Source organism: Castor canadensis, chromosome 14 (genome assembly GCF_047511655.1).
Source record: "Castor canadensis chromosome 14, mCasCan1.hap1v2, whole genome shotgun sequence".
NCBI classification, from domain to species: Eukaryota; Metazoa; Chordata; class Mammalia; order Rodentia; family Castoridae; genus Castor; species Castor canadensis.
Genome location: NC_133399.1, coordinates 30,208,636 through 30,229,425, shown reverse-complemented (window position 1 = coordinate 30,229,425; position 20,790 = coordinate 30,208,636). Strand labels below are relative to the sequence as shown.

Genomic DNA, 20,790 nt, shown 5'->3' with positions numbered 1-20,790 from the left:
CTTTGCTATTTGTGTTCACTTTATTTCTTTCTTCTGTCTTATTGTGAAAGTATTCACAAACCAATGTATGGAATCAGCCTATATACACAATTTAATGTATATTATTGATCCATAAAGAACACAACTATAATGTTTATAGAAAAATGAATGGAAATGGAAGTGGAAATCACAGTGTTAAGGGTATTATTTCAGTTTCAGTAGAACCAATATTGTGTGTTTGCTATCATACATGGAATCTAGAATTAAAAAAAAATGAAAGTGGTAAAAGGACTGTAATTGGTGAGGCAAACTGAAAGGTGCAAATGTAAGAAGAGAAGGTGATAGGAGCTGAACATGTTTGAAGAAAAATGTATACACATATTAAAATGTCATCATGAAATACATTAGGTCATGCAATTCATATATGTCCATAAAATGAAATGAAATAAATAATTATATTTCCCTCAAACTTTAAAAAGCATAAATAATGGCTTTTATCTAAATTCATATCAGTTGAAGAAGACATACAATTGCCAACAATGTTTGTGAGGCTTATGGAAAATAACTCAGCAACACTAATGAGTACAAGAATGTAAATTAACACCACAATGACGCATCATATCACAACTGTAAGAATGGCTCTTATCATAAAGAATAATGATAATGAAGGTTGATAAGCACTGGAACAAATGGCATCACCTAGCCCTAGTAGTAGGAATATATATCAGTGCAATAATATAGTGTGGTGTTTATTCAAAAGTTAAAAATGGAAACACTGTATGATACAGTAACCCCACTATTGCATGTATGTATAAATGATGTGAAATTTGTTTGTCAAAAGTACCTGTACTCCCATTTTTTGAGAAAATTACCCACAAAACTCAAGATAAAGAACCAAACTAATTGTCCGTCCTGAGAGTCATATACAAAAATATGGCAAAAAATATACTGTAGAAAACTACTCGGGCATAAAAAGAAAAGAATCCTGTCATTTACTTTAGAACATGAATTAACCTGTAAAAAAATTTGTTGAGACATGGGGCAGGAATAATAGAACAAACATCAACTGACATCAATTATATGGGAAATGTTATTAGTTAAAATCATTTCAACAGAATGTAAGATGGTGACTATCCAAGGCTCTGAAGTGATGTGTTAGTCATGAATATTGTACAAGAACAAAAAGTTTCAAATACACAAGTGCAATAACTTTAAGAGATGTACTGTGCTTGATGATGAGTGCAGGTAATGACAATGAATTGCGTACCTAAAAATAGAATTTATCATTCCAAATGGAGAAAATATTTGCAGCACACATATAGAAAGAGGCAAGTATACAGAATAAGTATAGTATTTCCTTCAGAGAAAACAAATATGCAATCAAATTAAGAAGAACATTAAGCAGTAAGTTTAGTGGAATCCTTGTCAGTATGCAATATAATTGATTTCTGCCAAGACAGAAATCTATGAAAGCTTGTATGAAATCTCACCAAAAGTGGAATTTTATTGGCAATTTATAAGGAAAATAATTTTAAAAGGAATTAATGAGGGAGTTATAGGGAAGAAATAAAAATAAGCACATGAAAATTCTTACAAATTGTGGTAATAGAGAAATTTAACCATGACTTTTAGGAAGTAAAAGACCCAGGATATTGAAATTCATAACATTTGCCTTACAAATACCTACCAAATATTCAGTTCGGAGGTAAGTGTTCTAAGACAAGAAGATGCTGTGCTGAGCAGTCTTCCCAGAGCTCCTTTCACCTCCTTGTTCCTCAGGCTGTTGATGAAGGGGTTCAGCATCAGGGTCACCACATTGTACATCACTGAGGCAATTGTGTTTCTCTGGGAAGAATGAACCAGAGTAGAACTGAGGCAAAAACCAATTCTTGTGCTAAAATACAAAGAAACTACACAGATGTTAGACCCACAAGTGGAAAATGCTTTGTACTTGCTTGCAATGGAGGTCATCTTCATTACAGCGGATACAATTTGAGAATAAGATATGAGGATCCCTGTTACAGGAAATACACCCAGCAGGACACTGATGGCATAAACAAAGATGTTATTGATGAGAGTATCAGACTTGGACACCTTGAGAAGCTGATCCAGTTCACAAAAGAAATGTAGAATTTCAGTGCCTAAGGAGAACATCAGTTGCCTCATCGGTAGAATATGAATGAGTGAGACCCACATTATGATGAACCAAGACATCAGGACCAGAAGGATACAGAGCCTGAGGTTCATGAAGACTGTGTAATTTAAGGGGTGGCAGATGGCCACAAAATGGTCACAGGCCATTATAGTCAGTAGAAAGTTGTCTATTCCAATTAAAAATAATGAAAAAATAAGCCTGAGTAATACAGTTCACATAAGAGATACCTTTGTTCTGTATCTGGATGTTCAGCTGCATCTTCGGCACTGTGGTGGAGGTGAAACAGATATCAACAAAGGACAGGCTGGAGAGGAAGAAGTACATGGGGGTGTGCAGGTGGGAGTCAGTGAAGGTGACCAGGATAATGAGTAGGTTCCCTAACATAGTGACCAGGTACATGGACATGAATACACTAAAGAGAAGGAGTTGCATTTCAGGATCATCTGAGAGGCCCAAGAGGATGAATTGTGATTGGCTTGTATGGTTTTTTTGTTTCCATGTTTATAATAGATCCATTGGGGAAGAAAGGAAAGTCAACATTCAAAACCAGTCAAATGGAACTTCTGTTACTTGATACTTAATATATTATTATCTTTTGTTTGACAAAGCCCACACTTTATCATTTCCTAAGTAGTTGATTCTTTTAGTTGAAATCCTGTTTCCCTTTTTAGGCATACAATCAATCAGAATTTTTTCCAGTTTTTATTATTGTACTGGTTGGGTGTCCGTTGTGACATTTACAAAAGTTCTTATAATAAATCAGATGTATCATATTTGAATTCACCCTCTCACCATTCTCTATGATTCCTCCTACCCTCATTACTGGAATAGTAGCAGGTATCATTTTTCTATTTCTATGCATGTGTACACAGTATTTGCACTATATATTCCCACATCCTTTCCCTACCTCCTCCCCCATAACACTGATATGAACCCTCCCAGGCATGACCTGTTCCACCCTCCGGTCCTCTCAGTTACTACAATTATCTTAAGTTTGTCATTACCTCTGCTGTAATTTGCCTTTGAAAACTTATTAATCATTTTTTCTTTGCTATAGCTCATCCCAAAGAATTGATTGTATTTCACATAATTTCCTTGGTAATCTATATAAACCTGATGAAACAGAGATATTTATTTCAAACAACTATAATTATGGGACTAGTCATTTAATATTGTTTTGTTTTTTTCATCTAAATGTGGTTTTACTTGTTACCTTAATTAGGAGGCTTAAAAATGATTTTGTATTCAGAAGGGGTTTCAGTTTTGGGTACTATTCATTACTATGACTGCAATTTTAAAATCTCTTGAATATTTTAAATATAAATCTTCCATTTATGCAGTATGTAGAGGTGTTTAAGAAATATAACTCTTGAATTAAACATTCTTTAGTAGTTATTCAACATCCTTGTGACCTTGGCAAGGTTATTTACCATCTGTCATTTACAAGTACATAATCATTAGAATAAGAACACTAAGAACTCAACAGTTAATATGACTGGAGGTTAAAGTTTACATTGGTGTACATTTTCTACTGTGGTTAGTATTTCATACAATTGGAAATAAAAAATGTGACATTCTGGTTTGTTTTCTATTTCTTTTGTGTTTGTTTGTTTCTGCAAGGGTCAATCTATGTAGTCCAGGCTGGCCTAAAACACATGACCATCTTGCCTTTATATTCTGAGTGTTTGAATTACAGATACAGACAACCACACCTGAAAATTTTCTGTTCTTACCATCTCAATACATCTGATATTTAATGTTACAACTTTGCAATAGTCCTGTTTAACTGGGGAGCTGTATTGGATAGTGTACTTAATAATACAAACACAATTCTGTTATCACTTTGGACTGCTATAGAGCATTTCTAAATACTGAGAACCCTATAGCTCCTTTGTTTGGAAAATGCTTATAAGGAAATCATCCCACCAGAGGAAAATGTACACAGAATACATGGACAAGAGGAGAAAAAAAACATACTCTCATCACAATCAAATATAAGGCACATAGGAGAGTGTATGCTTCTTTATCCACACACTTCATTGGAGTGTTAATGCACAAAATATATAACTGATTCATTTTTAACATATTCAGCAATTATATAAACAATCATCCTAGAGAAAGTAAAAAGCAAATTTAATGTTGAAAATAGAAAATTGTAATTCCATTAGAGAAAAAGCAGTATTATGAATGCCTAGAGCATAAACTGTTGTTCAAAACAGAAAATATCATTGATGACCAATTTATTCTGTGAAGTGGGTAGGGTAGTTTATTCAGAAATACAAATATTTAAAAAAAAGAAAGAAAGCATGCATCATTGTGGATCAGAGAACAAATGGAATGGAAAATATTCTACACTGAGAAAAGAGAATGTATGTTTGTCTACAGTGAACTTAGTAGAGGAAGTAATTTGAGAAGCCAGTAATGGGCTGCAGACAATGACAGTGAAGCTTCCTGTGTTTGTCCTTGATGGTCCTGTTACATTGCAAATGTATCTTCATTTGTGTGTCTGTGCTGTTACAGTCTATCTCATCATTTGTCTTCCCAGTGACTTATATTGTGACTACCACATTGTAGGGGCCAATCTCATACAAGTGTGTGATCTCTAATAATTACTGAGACAAAATGTGTACTACACCACAAAAGAAACATTTGTTAAATTATCATATATCCAAAAACAGTCACAGAATTGAATAGTGAAGTCCATTAAAATATATTTCTCTCTATTTAAGAGAATAATACAGGATTAACAGGAAAGTGGTTCTGCAAATGAAGGCCAATTTGAGAAATTTATGTTTTTTAATATTATTCTTCACAAATTTAGCTCTATAGACTGAAAATATACTATTTATTTCAAAAAATTAAGAGCGTTTTTTTAGTAGAAGATGAAGATGTGGCTGTGACTACATTGAGAAGTGAAGGAAACTTCACTAACCAAATAAACAATTGTTGTTTGCAAACCACATCCAACAAGGAATGTTAGAGTATCTGTTAAATTTGTGAACATGCTAAAAAAGTCTCCACCAACTTCAACAATTTTATATTTACATGGATAGCAAAAGGAATTGGTGGGCTTGGAATACCAATCAGTGAGACAATGCTCATCTAGTATACAGATAACCCTTGCTTCAATCCCTAGCATTAAAAAAGAATTAAATGAGAATAAAAAATAATAGATTGTTAGAAGAGAAAAGGAAGCTAGGCAATTAAGAACCTACATCATATTGAAACAGGCTCTAGAGTTCAGAGTGAGAGAAGAAACCGCAGGAACTGAAAGAGACAAGTCTCAGTGGAGATTAAAGCTCCTTCAAATTACTGGGACTTCACCTTAACAGTGACTGGACACATTTACACCTACTATGGCTGTAACCAACTGAAGCCTGTTATCCACACTGTGTCACTGGGAAACACACTTGAGTATTCAAAGGAACTGAGGTCAGAAAAGTAAAAATGAGAGGCAGATGGAGCATTATTAAATGCTTGACTGTCTCAGGGCTTGAATTCTCAAAGCTCCTAATTGAATAAATTGTCTATTTTATTTTCACTCTACAAATAATTCAGATCCTTGCAGTACAAATAATATAATAGAGTGGAAACTTTTACCTATGTAGGTAGAAGCATGGAAGACAAATTCATTTCCTCCAAGAAAAATATTTTTTTCCCTTGATTGGTTTTAAAAGATGTAAGGTATTCCTTATGATTAATTTATACAAGTAAAATATCTCAGAAGCCATCTCTCTCTGGTATGTCATCTTTAACAGTCTTTGGATATTTTAAAACTCATTTAAGATCTACAATGTTAAAATGGTGGTTAACAAAACACAAAGCAGGTATGAGGATATGGCTCAAGTGGCAAAGCACCTGCCTATCATGAATGAAGATTTGAGTTGAAAACCTCTGTACCACCAAATAAAATTACAATGGATAATTGTTCATAAATTTGTAGAGAAATTAGAATAGCTTAAACTGTTGGTGGGAATATAAATTAGTATAAACAATATAGAAAAACATATTAAGGCCCTTATATCAAGGTGAAAATTACATAATGTATGAGCCAGTTATTCCACTGGGGGACACATATCAAGTAAATAATATTAGTACATTGAAAATATATTTTGTCGCCCAGGTATTGAGCACTTTTCACAATACTAACAATATGGAATCAAATTAAGTGTTTATTAAAGGATAGGAAGATAAAGAAAACATGGAATATATACATAAAATACAATTTAGGCTTTAATAATAAGAAAATGCAACCACATGGTTCAAAATGGGGAACATGTCATTAAAATAAGCCGTGCAGAATCACAAACATCACCTAATTTTTCTCTGTGTAAATTCAATGATTTGACACCATAGAAGAAGACAAGAGATCTGTGGTCATCATAGAATGGGGACAGTAGTTGGTAGTTTGTGGGGAAATATTGCTCAAAGGATACAAAGTTACATTTATATAGGAGGAAAGTTTTCTTCAACTTTTTCTTCACATCATGGCAAGTAAAGTTAGGGTACATTTTGTTCTAGAAACATGTTAAGCCGATGTCAAATAGTCTCACCACAAAATGAGAATGGGATATTGAACTTGTCAAACAACCAAAAACAAAAGCAAAAATAAAGGTAGATTGGTTGTAGTGAAAGCTGTGGGTGGAAGCAGAAAGGAGTAGTTGATGGGTATTTATTATAACCATATTATAACCTATGCACCTATGGAAATTGCAAAATTAAAACAATCATTGTAAAGAAAGGGAAAAATGGAGAAGATGAAGAAAGAGTAATACATAGGGTGAAGGTGACCAAAGTACATTATATGCATGACTGGTAAAATTGCAATGAAGCCCTTTGTAAAGTAATGTACATTAACACATTGCTTGATAGGACAATGTTCTGAGATTGACTTATGTGGAAAAACTCATAGATGGTATAATGTACTATACTATTAATAATAGACACATTAATTTACACATCTATATTTAATTTTATCTGTCAATTTAATTATGCAAATAATTAAATGAATAGAGTAATAAATTTGTAGAATAAACTATTAAGGAAAATAACCATGACATATTTCCTCCGTATCAATGTTGAGCCGACATGAATTCTAAAATATACAAATACTATTAAACAAGCAAAACATATTCCGGGGTTTTAGCATCTGTTATTCTAGAAATTAAACTTCACTCAGGGGAAAATTTATGACATTTAAGTAAAAGCTCTATAAATGAGCTTTGCATTGGAAGAAAGAATTTCATATCCATCTTCCACTACATACTTAGCACAAAATTAACTAAAAATGTTTACTCTGCCTTTTCATTTGTATCCCAAGAGAGAAGAATGAGGTGGAGTGTGAAATGAAAAGAGAACAATTTACTTAATGGAAGATCTGAGAATTCAGAACTATAGAAATTCTCTGGTCATATTCTTTATTAAAAGAAATGTGAACTTTCTGGGATGTATTGATTAGGAGAGAAAGCTTCACTGATAACCACTGGAGAGATTTAGCATGTCTCGAGGGCTGGTGGAGTAAGAAGAAAAAGGTGATGGCCAGTGGATACTGGGCTTTACTTCTAAAATACCAAGTATGACAATTCTCATATTTATTTGGTTGATAAAGATGACCAAATATACTAAAGGACTTTAGTATTTGTAGAATGCTTTTATTTCCAGAGACTATTTTATTTTCTGCTCTCCCTCTCAGAAATCTTGAGCCTTACTCCAAAAACAGTTTTTTTCTGGAGTGTCTCCAAATTTTTTCCATTATTTCATATAAATTCTATAGTCCTGATAAGTGGCCTGCATCCAATTTTATTCTTTATTAACTGCAGTTCTATTATGCAGGAGGTATTTTTATGTTGCTTTTTACATTTGGGTGGACTTTTTTTGTCACCTAACTAATTGTGCTGACATATTTAAATTAATGATAGCCCTTCTTAATTGAATATTACTGTAGGTGTCATTTCACCTTAGAGTCCACAGTAGCTTCTCCCACTACTAATGACACTCAACAGTCCAATCTTCTATGATCACTTTATGTATTCCTTTAAATTTCAGAGAAAATAAGATTGAAATAGGAATAGAGTGCTTGGGCATGTTCTTTAATGTAACATAAATATAGTTTTGTATGAATGTAAAAAAACTCCTATTCACTAAGGTTTGAAAACCACTTATTTTTGTTTAGAAAAATATTCATGGATTATTTAATTATAGATGCAGTCTCAGGCCTGGCTATTGACTTGCGTAATGGCTATTACATTTTTTAAATGCAGCATGTATATTATGTTTATGGGTATAGTTTCTATACATTGACTTGATTTTGTGATAAAATACATTTTATTAGCATATAATAGTCATACAGGGGGGGATTCGTTGTGGCATTTACATATGTGCTTACAACATATCATACCTAGATTTACTCCCCTCTGTAATTCTCCCTCATTCTTCTTTCCCTACTTCTTAGAACAATTTCAACAGGGGTCATTGTCCTATTTTCATAAATGATTACAAACTTTATACATCATGTTCACCATCTTTCACCCTTTCTTATGCCCTCACCCTCCCACTGGTACCCACCCAAAAGAACCTCTTTTACATTCCTGTCTTTCATTTTATAAGTGTGTATTGGTAATTCAAAGGGGTTTCATCTTGGTATTTCAGATATGTATATATGGTGCTTTAATGAAATTTACTCCATTATAACTTACTCTCTTTTAAATATATTTTAAAATTTTTGTCCTATAATTGTTGTACTGGGGATACATTGTGACATTTACAAAAGTGCTTACATTAGATCTTAGTTGAATTCACCCTCTCTATCATTCTTCTTTATCCTCTCTCTCCCTATTCTTAAATAGTTTCAACATGTACCATTTTTCCATTCTCATACATGAGTTCATAATATTTCTACTATCTTTACCATCTAATACCCTTTCCTCAACTTACTCTTTTTCTATCACACTGTTACACTATTATTCAAGAGCTTTCAATGCATTGAGTTCTACAATTATGTGCCAATAATTTTCCATCTGTAAAATGGTCTTTCCCTTTCCCACCTCCCTGAAGTCCTCTCAGACAAACCCACTAATACAATCTTCGTACAAGATCCAATGCGATAAATTATGTTTTAAAATACATCATCATGATAAACTGATTTCCATTCCAAAAGTGGATAATACTTGTTTATTACATGCTTTGTATTTGAAACAATATTTGAGTGGATTTTACTTAACTTTAATATTACTGTTCTTTGCCTATGTTCACAGATATAAAAAGGTTGAAATTTTGTCTTCTGTGTTATAGAAAACATTTTTGTCTCAATCTTTATTGTACACTTACAACTTGTAGTTTTCAACACTTACAATGTGACAAGATCAAGGAATATCCTTGGCAAGACAAATGGTTAGAAAAACTGTCACAAGAGACCCACAGATGAATGTGAATTAAATAATGTGAGTTGGAAAAATTATAGTAAGCTCTGCATTGGACATGACAGATACTGGTCCTCCTGATACCATTCTCATATTTCCATGATCCTACTTTGTTTGTAATTAATACCATGATTTTCAACTATTCTCCCACAAGATGCTTACCATGGACAGCCACACATTCTGTTCTCTCAGACTAGAACATTTCTTCTCTTCTTACAATTAGCAATGGACGAATTTCTTTCCCTGAGTTGAAACATTTCTATTTCCCAAAAAACTTCTCTAACATTCACAGATCAATTTTTCTTCAGTGGTGTTTTTCTATCTTTAATAACATTCTCTTTCTAACAATAGATCTATTTTAAACATAGTAAGTGAAAACATCAACTGGTAAAAAATGTGTCTTGTCTAGGATGAGTGGGTTGGCATGAGTTTTAATGTCAAAAATGAAGATTATTTTTATTAAAGTTTATATCTAATCAACATTAGGGGGCTATCATGTAAAGAAGTATGGTGAATATCAAGTAAGGAAAAATATGTAATCAATTCTTCTGGAAAGACACTATCCAGAAAAAATTAGCTCATGCCCATAAATTTTAAAATGGTAATTGAGACTACGTAGGCAAAGATAAAGAGTTAGATTTCTGCTAATTTAAGGAATGTTTGAGTAAGTATGAAATTTAAAAGTGAGGACAGTTGTAACTTGACTGAACAAATGAGTTATTGGCAGGAATCAATACAGGAGGGAAGACACAAAATCAAAGTGATATTTAAAGTAATGACTAAGCGACAGTTTAATTTATGTTCCATTGAACACTTGTTTCTACCCTTCAGGTAACATGGAAGCTAAGAACCAGACAGGCATATCACAGTTTCTGCTCATGGAATTCTCATCTGATCCTGAATTACAGCCCTTTCTCTTTTGGCTATTCCTGTCTATGTATCTAGTCACAGTCCTTGGGAACCTTCTCATAATTGTGGCCACAAGCATGGATTCTCACCTCCATATGCCCATGTACTTCTTCTTGTGCAACCTGTCCTTCGTTGACATCTGTTTCACTTCTACCACAGTACTAAAGATGCTGGTGAACACCCAGACACAGGACAAAGGCATCTCCTACATAGAATGCTTTACTCAGATGTATTTTTTTATTACATTCCTTGGAATGGATAATTTCCTATTGACTGTGATGGCTTATGAACATTTTGTGGCTATCTGTAATCCCCTAAACTACCAAGTTGTTATGAATTCCTGGTTCTGTGTCTTCCTGGTCCTGATATCTTGGAGCATCATGTGCTCAGTCTCCATCATTCATATTCTACTGATGATGCTATTAACCTTTTCTAGAGGAACTGAGATCCCACATTTCTTCTGTGAAATAAGTCTGCTGATAAATGTGGCCAGTTCTCATACCCTCATCAATAACAACTTTGTATATCTGACAACTGCTTTGCTAGGTGCAATTCCTGCCATTGGGATCCTCTTTTCTTACTCTCAGATTCTATACACCTTACTGAGGATGTCATCCCTTGAAAGCAAGTATAAAGCATTTTCAACCTGTGGGACTCATCTCAGTGTGGTCTCTTTGTTCTATGGAACAGGACTTGGGGTTTACCTCAGTTCTGCTGTGGCCCATTCTCCCAAAAGCATGATCACCTCAGTTATGTACACCATGTTAACCCCATGCTGAACCCATTCATCTGCAGCCTGAGGAATAAGGATGTAAAGGGATCCCTGAGAAAACACTTCAGCAGAGCAGCCTCTCATTCTTAGAGACCACTGGACATAGAACAAATGGGACATGGTATCTACTTAATCAAATGGGGTAAATTTTGCTATACTGTCACATTCATTCCTAAAACATGTTTCACTTCATCTACAAATAACCATTTTTCTACTAGGTATTGTTGTATTTATTTTTCTTTAAACCTCCTCAGTAACCCTTTTTACTATTTCTTTTCTAAATATGATGCATAAATTTCAAGTTTGGTACATTTTCCTGCAGATATTTCTGTGATCTCCAATTTGACATAAATTAAGTAAATAACTACCATGGTTTCCTCAGAAGATATGGCTTGAAAATCAGTATCTGTACCAGGATTTGCTTATTTTATTGTTTTTCCAGTAAGAAATGGAATGAAAATTATTAAAGAAATGTAAAAACACGACTTTGATTATCACTTTATTTGTATAATTTTATTCAGTAAAATGTTTCTTGGACATGTTTACCTCATTTACAAAAGGAAATCATTGAGATGGGATTGACCACAAATGGATTGTGAGAATATCACACTATTGCTTTTGTTTTTCTGTTTGTAATATCAACATTGATTTGACTGATTCAGAAAACAGGAATCAATGTTTGACAGAGGGTGTTTTAATAGAATTCACAGTAATAAAATGTGCATCCTAACTCTGAGATGTTTCTTTTTCTGTGATACTTGCTCTTTTCCTTTATTTCCTCTTTTCTTTCCACTTTTCTTCCTTGCTTTTTCATTATGCCCTTGGTTTTCTCCAGCTTTATTTTCTGTCTTATGTTGGTCAACATTACCTATGTCTAATCTTTATACTTTTCACTGTAAATATGCACAGCATGCTCTTTATTCATTCATCCATTGAGGGACTTGTGGGTAATTTCCATTTTATCAATTGTTAATAATTTTGCTATTCACTTGTAAGTACACTTTTAGACAACAATTATGTGCTGCTTTAATAATGTTTTTTGTAAATAAAAGACTGAGTACATGATGGTTGTCTTGTAACCTTGAGTTCACTAATGATGGCATAGTCATGAATGTATATAGGAGTCTGCTCTAAGGCTTTTGCACAATGATAAACTGCTTAACAATAAGTTTTTGAAAACCTTATTGGTAAGCATCAAATAACTAAATTTTTATTGGTTGTTATATACATATATACTGACACTAATTTTCCAACATTGTTCAAATCTAGTGCTTGTGAAGAGAGAAAGAAAAAAGAGTGATTTTGAGTCTTTCACTTTGCTCTGCTAGGTGACAGAATCTTTTTGAATGCAGTTTTGGACAGTGATGCATTTGATGCATAATTTACTGTTGTGATTCCCATCTAAGTACATCAGCTTTTCTGAGTTGCTTTTTCACACTAAGAATCAAAGAAGTACCTGTGAAGCTGTAGTTCTTGAAACTGATTGAAATCAGGATTGTAATACAGATAGATAGATAGATTTAGTAATATCAATATAGATATAGATATAGAGATAAATGTAGAGGTAGAGGTAGGCACATATAGATAGAGATGTAGATGTAGATATACATATAGATACAGATACACATGGATATAGTTAGATATAGATGTAGATAGAGATAGAGATAGTGGTAGAGACAGAGGCAATGTCAATAAACATCAACATAGATATAGGTGGATATGAATCTGATATCTCATAATATGGGAATTGCATACTTACCCTTTTCGAATAACAACACTGTTTTTCATTGTATGTTGAAGTTTTTGTTGCATTTTAACACTTCAAATTTTGCAAATTTTCATGTTTCATGTCAGTGACCATGGACTTTGTACTTTCTAATGTATGAAGGTTCGCATATCATCACATCATTGAAAATCCATGCCATTTTCCAATTGTATAAAAATTACAGAATTCTATTAACCAAAAATTAGTATATATTTTGCTTTAGCCTCATATTTCTATGTAACTATCTGAACATCCTTTCAGACTTTTCTTTCAGGGAATGAATTTTCTGTGGAAAAACATAGTTTTCAAATGTTTGTTTATTTACCAATTATATGAATATTATTTTCCTTCTGATTTGTAAAAGTTCATTGTATCATCTGAATAATTGACCATAATCAGATGCTTGGTTTAAAAGTATGATGCAAATTCTGCATATTAATTTTATTTTGCTGAAATGTGAAATTTATTGTTATTAACTGTATTTCTTTTTTACATTAAACACAATACAACAATTTATTTAGATGCTTAAGGTGAATTCAAAGAGAAATAAAGAAAATAAAATAATATACACTGCAACAGTGTGACTTAAAGTAGATGATATAAAGGAAGCACGACAGTGCTGTTTAAAAATAAAACTCAATATCCAAAACACAGCATTCAACTGTGCTTGCTGCTTCAACACAACACACTTTTACACGGATCTAAAAGTTGTCAAATACAGTAGCTACAATGTCAATTCTTGTATGTGACTTTAGCTTAAATATTTTCAGAAACATCTAATGTTTTGTTTTTTAAAGGTGTAATATCAAGAATACATAGGACAAGAAAACTTCTATGATACGAGAGTCCAGAAATATCTCTTATGTGGCTGGACTCTGTTGCAAGATTGTATAAGGCTATCTGTAAAAAACTAAGCTTGACTTAAGATCCAAAGTAGCTCATTTTCAAGCTTCTGCTAGGTAAGCTACATATAGCATTTATTGCACAGCAAGACAACACTAAAAAGGAAACAAATCTATGATGGGGAACACAATAAAATATTGTAAGCATCATTTGAATAGGTCTAAAAGACTGTATAAGTATACATTTCAACTGTTCAGAATGAATATGGGAAACCAGGTTGATTTTCCCAGAGTCTACTATACCCATTAAACTGGTTGCTTATGTTTTTGACCCTAGACTACCTACCATGTAAATCAGGGTAATACTTCTCACAGAAATCCAATCAAATATTTTAAAGAGGGAATGAAAAGCTGAAAAGACAGACATGATTAACCTCTGCTTTTCCCTGTGTGCATTCGTGAGAAAGCAGCTTACTGGTTTTTCTCATTTACTGACTGCCAGAGAAGGGTCCTTTATGATTGAAAAGCAAAGTGGGCAAAGGGTTTTTCCAACATCTTTTTTATAGGGCACTGATGGCTGAGATGAACTTTTAAGAGGGGTGTCTGCTGTCTCTTGAACTTCTGATTGTGGCTTCGGAGGAACTGTAGGGTTATTCTGATCATAGTAAGCAACAGATAAGCTGGGGCATTCCATAGATTGTACATGATAACCAGGAGATGAATTGTCATTGATCTGAACCACTTGCATGTGTGCAGCCATCTTTTCCATGTTATTGAAAGTTGAAAGACAATATGAAAGTTGAAAGACCATGAACTAATGTGTGGTTAAGCAATGTATCTGTGGGCAAATAGTGATTATAGTACAGGAATTTGCTTGTAAAATTGTGGATTTTCATAATGTAGTTGGCGACTGCTGGGATTTTCTCAGCTTTATGTTCTTTTTCAAAGTGCATGCTATAGACATTTTCAAGGAAAAGCTCATAACAGGTTGTATATATTTTCCACTTTTGGGTTGCAAAAGTGTTGGGTTGGGGAAGGCCTGTGACAGCTGATGGAGGTTTGTAGCTGGACTGACTTAATACTCTGGATGTCTGTGACTAGGAGAGGGATGGAGACTAACTGGCCTGATGGGAGGAAAGAGGAATTAGGAGCTTGAAAGTAGTATATGGCTCTGCTTGGTCCCAAGCCGGTGTAACCTTCCATTTCTACTTGGAAGTAACTGCTTCACAGAATGAAAGCAAATGCATTTCCACCAAGACCAAGTCTCATTGGCTGACCAACATTGTAGAAGTGACCCACAGACATGACTCCATAGCTGTTCTGCTTCAGGTAAACATTAGACATCATGTTGACTACTGTGGAATTTAAGCTAGGTTTTAGTGTTGACAGTCAATTCACCATCTGCTGTGATGGTAAAGACTGGACATTTTGGGGAAGCAAGAGAACCAATTCTTGGGAGTCCCATGACCTTCTTCTCTTGAGGGTTAATCAGCATCAAGGGTTTGGAATGGGGAACCTTTATATTTTTGCTCCTGATCATGGCATTTACCTGATCACCTATGCATTCATGGTCTGTATAACATGCTATTTCCAGGCTTCAGAGGACTATGGCATGAGAAGGCATTAATTCCTGTGAATATTACATTCTTCCCCACGAACTTTCACACAAGGGAACAGTACCATTGAGTGATATTTCTTATGTCTTTGCTAAGTGAGGTGATAGGACAGGCTGAAAATGTTTCTTTTAACTATGCTTCCTAACTATTTTCTAAAGAACATCTCAGTAAGTATACTTCTTACAGTAAGAAACCGCTTGCTCTACACTATCAGCCTGATTGGATTTAAGGCTATCATTCTTGTTTTTATCTTTGAAAGTGCTAAGACTGCTACTGGGTGTGCTGGCATTTGAAATATGAAATGTTTTGCTGTTTTTCCAAATTCATTTTGTCTGCATTGAAGGAACAGTAGGGACAATTAGGAGAATCCTATTCTCAAAGTCTTCACTATGCACATTCAGGAAATGACTTGTAGAAAGAGAAGAATTTTGAGAAAAATTGACAAGCATTGCAGCAAAAACGTTCTGTTCCATAGTACTGATTTTTTTTGTAAGTGCAGGGACCCATAGTACGACATCCTCCTGTGTAGTGTTTTTAAAATAAAAGTGATTAGATTAAACCTGTTTAAAGTCTTCTACATGCTCTTTACAGTATTCCAACCCAATGTCACTAAGTATTATTTGATAATTTTCTAGTACTTTCTTAAATGTCCAGAATGGTTGACAGGAAGTTGGAACATAGTTTATCCAAGTTAAAGCACCAGAACTTCAATACAAAATGTCAAAATAGCCTTAAACAGAAAATCTCAGTCAAATCAGCATAAAAGGTGAGGCAAAGATTAAAAATCTGAATGCATGTAAGGTCTGCCAGGTGATCCTATCACATATATCAGATTTGGGGAGTGTGGGATGGGTAGTATGTCCCATTTTACCTCATTTTAAATAGATATCTTTGCAGTGTTCCATAGGCTTAAGGACTCTTGCTGTCAGTGGAAGAGGACAAATGGTATGAATTGAGAATGTAATCCAAAGAACAAGGCAGGAAAAGGAGTCCAGATCCTTAAAATAGCAGAACAGGGCATAACCACTAGGCAAACTATCTGTTCAGAACAAAAGAACAAACTTGCCCATGAAGTTGGGGCTTAGGTTCAGCACTGTTCATTTCACACCCTGAATCAGCCCCTAGATGTGGCAGCAAGGACAATCATGGGGAGGAAGCGCTCAGGGCCTCTCACCCTCTGAATTCACCTTCATGAGCTCCTGCTAGCACCACAGCCACTGCAGGGATGCATGGGGACACAGCAGGACTCCCTCCGATCAATCTGTTGTTAAATGTATTTCTTATGACATATAAAATTCTCTGTTTTTAGAGACAGGGTCTCACTATGTTGACCAGGCTATTCTAAAAATCATTATTACCCAACCTCAGGCTCCTGACTTGCTTGGATTACAAAAGTTATAGTTATGCATGGATGACACACGTAGGAATTTCAGATACGCAGGGTTCTTAAGCCTGCTCTGAGAATGAAAGCACAGGCAGACTCCAACAGCAGAGGTCGGAAAGATTTTATTTGTAGAGAATTTAGTTGGAGAAAAGAGAAGAGAAAGACTGCATATTGGAGAATGCAGGGGAACCTGGAAACTGGTGATCCCCTGGGCCTGGGTGGGGAGTGGGGTTTTATAGCCTATTTGCATTGCCTGAGGGTGGAGATGCCTTTCAAATGCAAACAGGCATTTCTTAGGGAGGAGAAGTGTCTCCTTGACCACTTATTGCCCTTTTGGGACTTCCTGCAGTTTGTCCTTCAGTCCTTCACACCCCCCTCTCAATGGTAGCCCTAACTGCTGTTAGGGATTGGGAGGAGGAAGTCTGTTCAGTAACTGCTTCCTGCTGACAGGGGGCGATAAAGGGGCCCACAGCATCAGGACTGACCACGAGAGGGGTTGTCAAGGGGACCACAGTAGTAGGTCGTTTTCATCTCCACCAGAGGCATTTGTATTTTGATGGATTCTAGGCGAGAAGAAACAAACTTGACAAGTAAGTTTAAAATGCAAGACCCAAACACAAGCAAGAGGCCCCAGAAAGGGTAGGAACCAAGTCCTGGAGGGGAGCCAGGATTTTATTTGGTCCCATACCTGAGTAGAAACCTGAGTTTCAAGAGATTGCTCCTGGAGCCATTTAGCCTGTTAGAGAATATAATCTGCATGTTCCTCTACAATGCCTGAAGTGTTTATGTATGTGCAACAGGAGGTATTGGCAATGGCATATACCCTCCCTTGCTTGGCCAAAAGAAAATTTACGGCCAGGCGTTGGTCCATACAGGCAAGAGACAACAAAGACCTTTGAATGTCCTTAACTGCAAGGCCTACCTGGTCTGAGGTGTCCTCTACCACTTTGGTTAGGTTTTTTTGCAGTTACATGATTGACAATCACCCCATAGCTGATTTCAGCAAGGGCTGCAACTAATGCAGTTATCCCTAAAACTATTAAAGTAACCTCCCTTTTATCCCTATGGGTGAAGAGGAAGATAGCCTTGAAACAGGTTTGCAAAACATGGTAAACTGTCAATTAAAAGCTGTAACCTCGGACAGAGCTGTGAGGAATTGCCCATTAGAGCCATGCAAAAGTTTGGGACCAAGATGAAAGGCACCATGCAGGTATAAGCACCCATTCCTGCCTTCCTTTGTCTCCACTTGTGAATAAACTTTCCAAAGCAGGCCTCCCCCACTGCTCTTATCTAAACCTTAGGTCTCTAACCCACTTCTACCCCTACTTTATGGGAGAGCACATTCCTTGTAACCTGATACCCTGGACTGCCTTTTAAATATCCTGTGAATCCTTTGTTTGGGGCTCAGACACAGGAACACGTCTGGGCCCGCTAGCGTAAAAATTAAAATCTGAGTTCTCCACTCCTCCGAGTGTTGCTTGGTTTCTCCTCTGACAATATTGCCACAACAAATGGAGGCCCCAGTGAGATTCCAACCAACTGGCCCCTTGTGCCACCAGCTGGTGGCTGGGCTGCAACGGAGTAGGGAGGGACACAGGACTGAATGAGGTGGCGTGCCACACGATGGTATTCCGGGTTCTCCTTCACCCTGGTGCCCCAACTCTCTGAGCAGTCTTGACCCGGCTTGGACTCCGAGGAGAAGTGGACCAACTCATCTGGCAGTCTTGTCCGGACTTGGTAAGCACCAGCCCCGGGAAATCAGTCCTAAGTCAGGTCCTGTCCCACTGGACGGAAGGGCAGCTTGATCCACTCCCAGGAACCTCCAAGAGGAGTTCCACAGGTCTGCAGTCAGGTCCCGTCCTTCTGGATGGAAGGGGAGCTTAATCCACTCCCAGGAACCTCCAAGAGGAGTTCCACAGGTCAGGCACTTCTCCCAGAGGGGGGGAAGGAAGGTGTTATAACTTTGGTGTGAATGTGTGTGTGTGTGTGTGTGTGTGTGTGTGTGTGTGTATGTGAATTTGTTTAAAGCATGGGCAAAATTTAATTTGCTTCTGGAATTCCAGCTCATTTTATGCGCGCTTTAATTGACAGTTTTTCTGGCATGCTTAATTTATAAAACTTTTTGTGTGTGCATGTAAACATCTTAAAAATGGTTCTTAAATTGATACTATAAGGTTAATATGATATTCAAGGAACAAAACAGGATATTTGTTTTAAAGATCTTTGTTATAAACTGCTTAGACTTTTACATTTAAATATGTAAACACCTTAAGGACGATTCTTATTGTAGAGTAAATGTAAAAGTTATTACTCTGTTCTACTGCTACCTTAAACAACAACAACAACAAAAAAAAAACAAGCTTTCAAACTTATTTCAGTCAGGCCTCACTAGGATGCAGACACTCAGGAGTTAACACTCTGGCTTAGCTAGAAAGGAAAAAAAAGAGGCTACAGTCTGCAACAAAGTCTTGGAATTTAGGTAGTTAAAATGACCTTAGCCTGTTTCATTCTGTCATAAATAAAATCTGGGATTTAATTCTCTCTTATAATATATGGGTCTGTTAACAAATGAGTTTTCTATAAATTGCTTTTATACAAAAAAATAATTTCAGAGTTGCTTTCTTTCTTGTTTTTTTTTTCATAAATATATAAGGCTCTAAGTTAAAAGATTTCATGAGTTATTTTCAACAAGTAACAAAATATATAAAAGGTATTAAGGATATGGTTTTTTTTCAAAATAAATAAAGGGTTAAAAAATACTTTTAGATAAAAAAAGAGGATAAAGACCAGCTCCCCAGAGGATACAAAACAAATTGTCACAAAGATACAGAGTAAATTGTCATAAAATGATACAGCTTATAGATGGTATATAACTAGTTAAAGTTAACTAAAATCCAGTTACATTAAAGGTTTTATAACTTCAAAGTTTAATGTACTGATGTTAAACTAAAATTTAATTCTCTAAGCTCATAACAACAAGGCTACCTTAAAAATATTATATTGGTCTAGAAAACATTTACAAAAATTGTCTTATAATTGTTTTGTTTTGTCAAGATAACTCAAAATTTTTGATACTCCAGGTTAATCCATAAATTTGTCAAGATAACAAGAGTTTATTAAAACACAGAGAGACAAGAGGCAGCTGAACACAGGGAGTACTGCTGCACTGATATGAGGGTTAAGACAGATTTACTTATGTAAAGCCAAAGTGCACCTTCCAGATAGGATAAAAATAAATAAATAAATAAGTAAAAACTCCAAGAGGAGCACTACACTGGAAGTCAAGATCTCCAGTTTTTATTAGATGTAACAGAGTAGAGATGTTAGTCCTACTCCTTCCACATGGCAGGTGGAGGAAATTTTTCCCTGAGATGACCAGATTGGGGCTGTTATTTTAGGGGGGTTCCATTGACTGCAGATGATGAGATTCTGCTATATGTCAAGAGCCATCTGTTAATGTCAACAATCTGGGATATGATTTCTTATCAACATCTGAGCCATGGTTCTTGGCCACTATGTTTCCTAACTTCACGCTTAGTCCCCATAAATATTTACCTGTGTTCTCTGGTGATTTTTGTCAGGGTTTTAACTACTAAGGTAACTGAGTCATGTTCATTTAAGAGTTGGTTTATGTTGGGGTTAACAATGAGTACAGCCATGTTAGGACTAGACCCCCCCCTTGCAGCTGGCTCACCTTTGTCATCCTGGATATATGCCAGGGACAGCTGGGCAGACAGTGACTTTCCTGGTACTTTTCCACTAGCCCCCTATGTCTAGCCCAAGCCTGTATATGGCAATGGGCTCTTGCTGTCTTGCTGGGGTCCCCCTCCACAAGGCTCCTGCCTAAATAATAAACCCTGTACCAGTGTTTCAGCTGTCTGTGCCTATTCCATGCCTCTTATTTTCTAACAGTTATATAAAACTTTCTAGATGACCTCATGGTTAAACAA

General features: G+C 35.5%; 1 protein-coding gene and 2 pseudogenes across 1 annotated transcript; 1 reads left to right on the top strand and 2 right to left on the bottom strand.

The window, feature by feature from the left end:
• Nucleotides 1-1,662: 1,662 nt before the first annotated feature.
• On the bottom strand, nucleotides 1,663-10,663 carry LOC109680853 (olfactory receptor 7D4-like). Its single transcript, XM_074053294.1, has 2 exons — nucleotides 10,551-10,663; nucleotides 1,663-2,332 (listed from the first exon to the last, which is right to left on the bottom strand). Exons 1-2 carry the CDS (start codon nucleotides 10,661-10,663, stop codon nucleotides 1,663-1,665), a joined length of 783 nt encoding a protein of 260 aa, XP_073909395.1.
• Nucleotides 10,664-10,715: 52 nt separating this feature from the next.
• Nucleotides 10,716-13,090, top strand: LOC109680849 (olfactory receptor 7D4-like; annotated as a pseudogene).
• Nucleotides 13,091-14,324: 1,234 nt separating this feature from the next.
• On the bottom strand, nucleotides 14,325-16,135 carry LOC109680854 (activity-dependent neuroprotector homeobox protein pseudogene; annotated as a pseudogene).
• Nucleotides 16,136-20,790: the final 4,655 nt, after the last annotated feature.

Coding starts and splice junctions, on each gene's coding strand:
- LOC109680853 (XM_074053294.1), bottom strand. CDS start 10,663: ATGCCTTTGTCCTGTGTCTGGGTGTTCACCAGCATCTTTAGTACTGTG. Junction 2,333..10,550: donor AAGTACATGGGCATATGGAG/GTGAGAATCCAT, acceptor TGTATTACTCAG/GCTTATTTTTTCATTATTTT.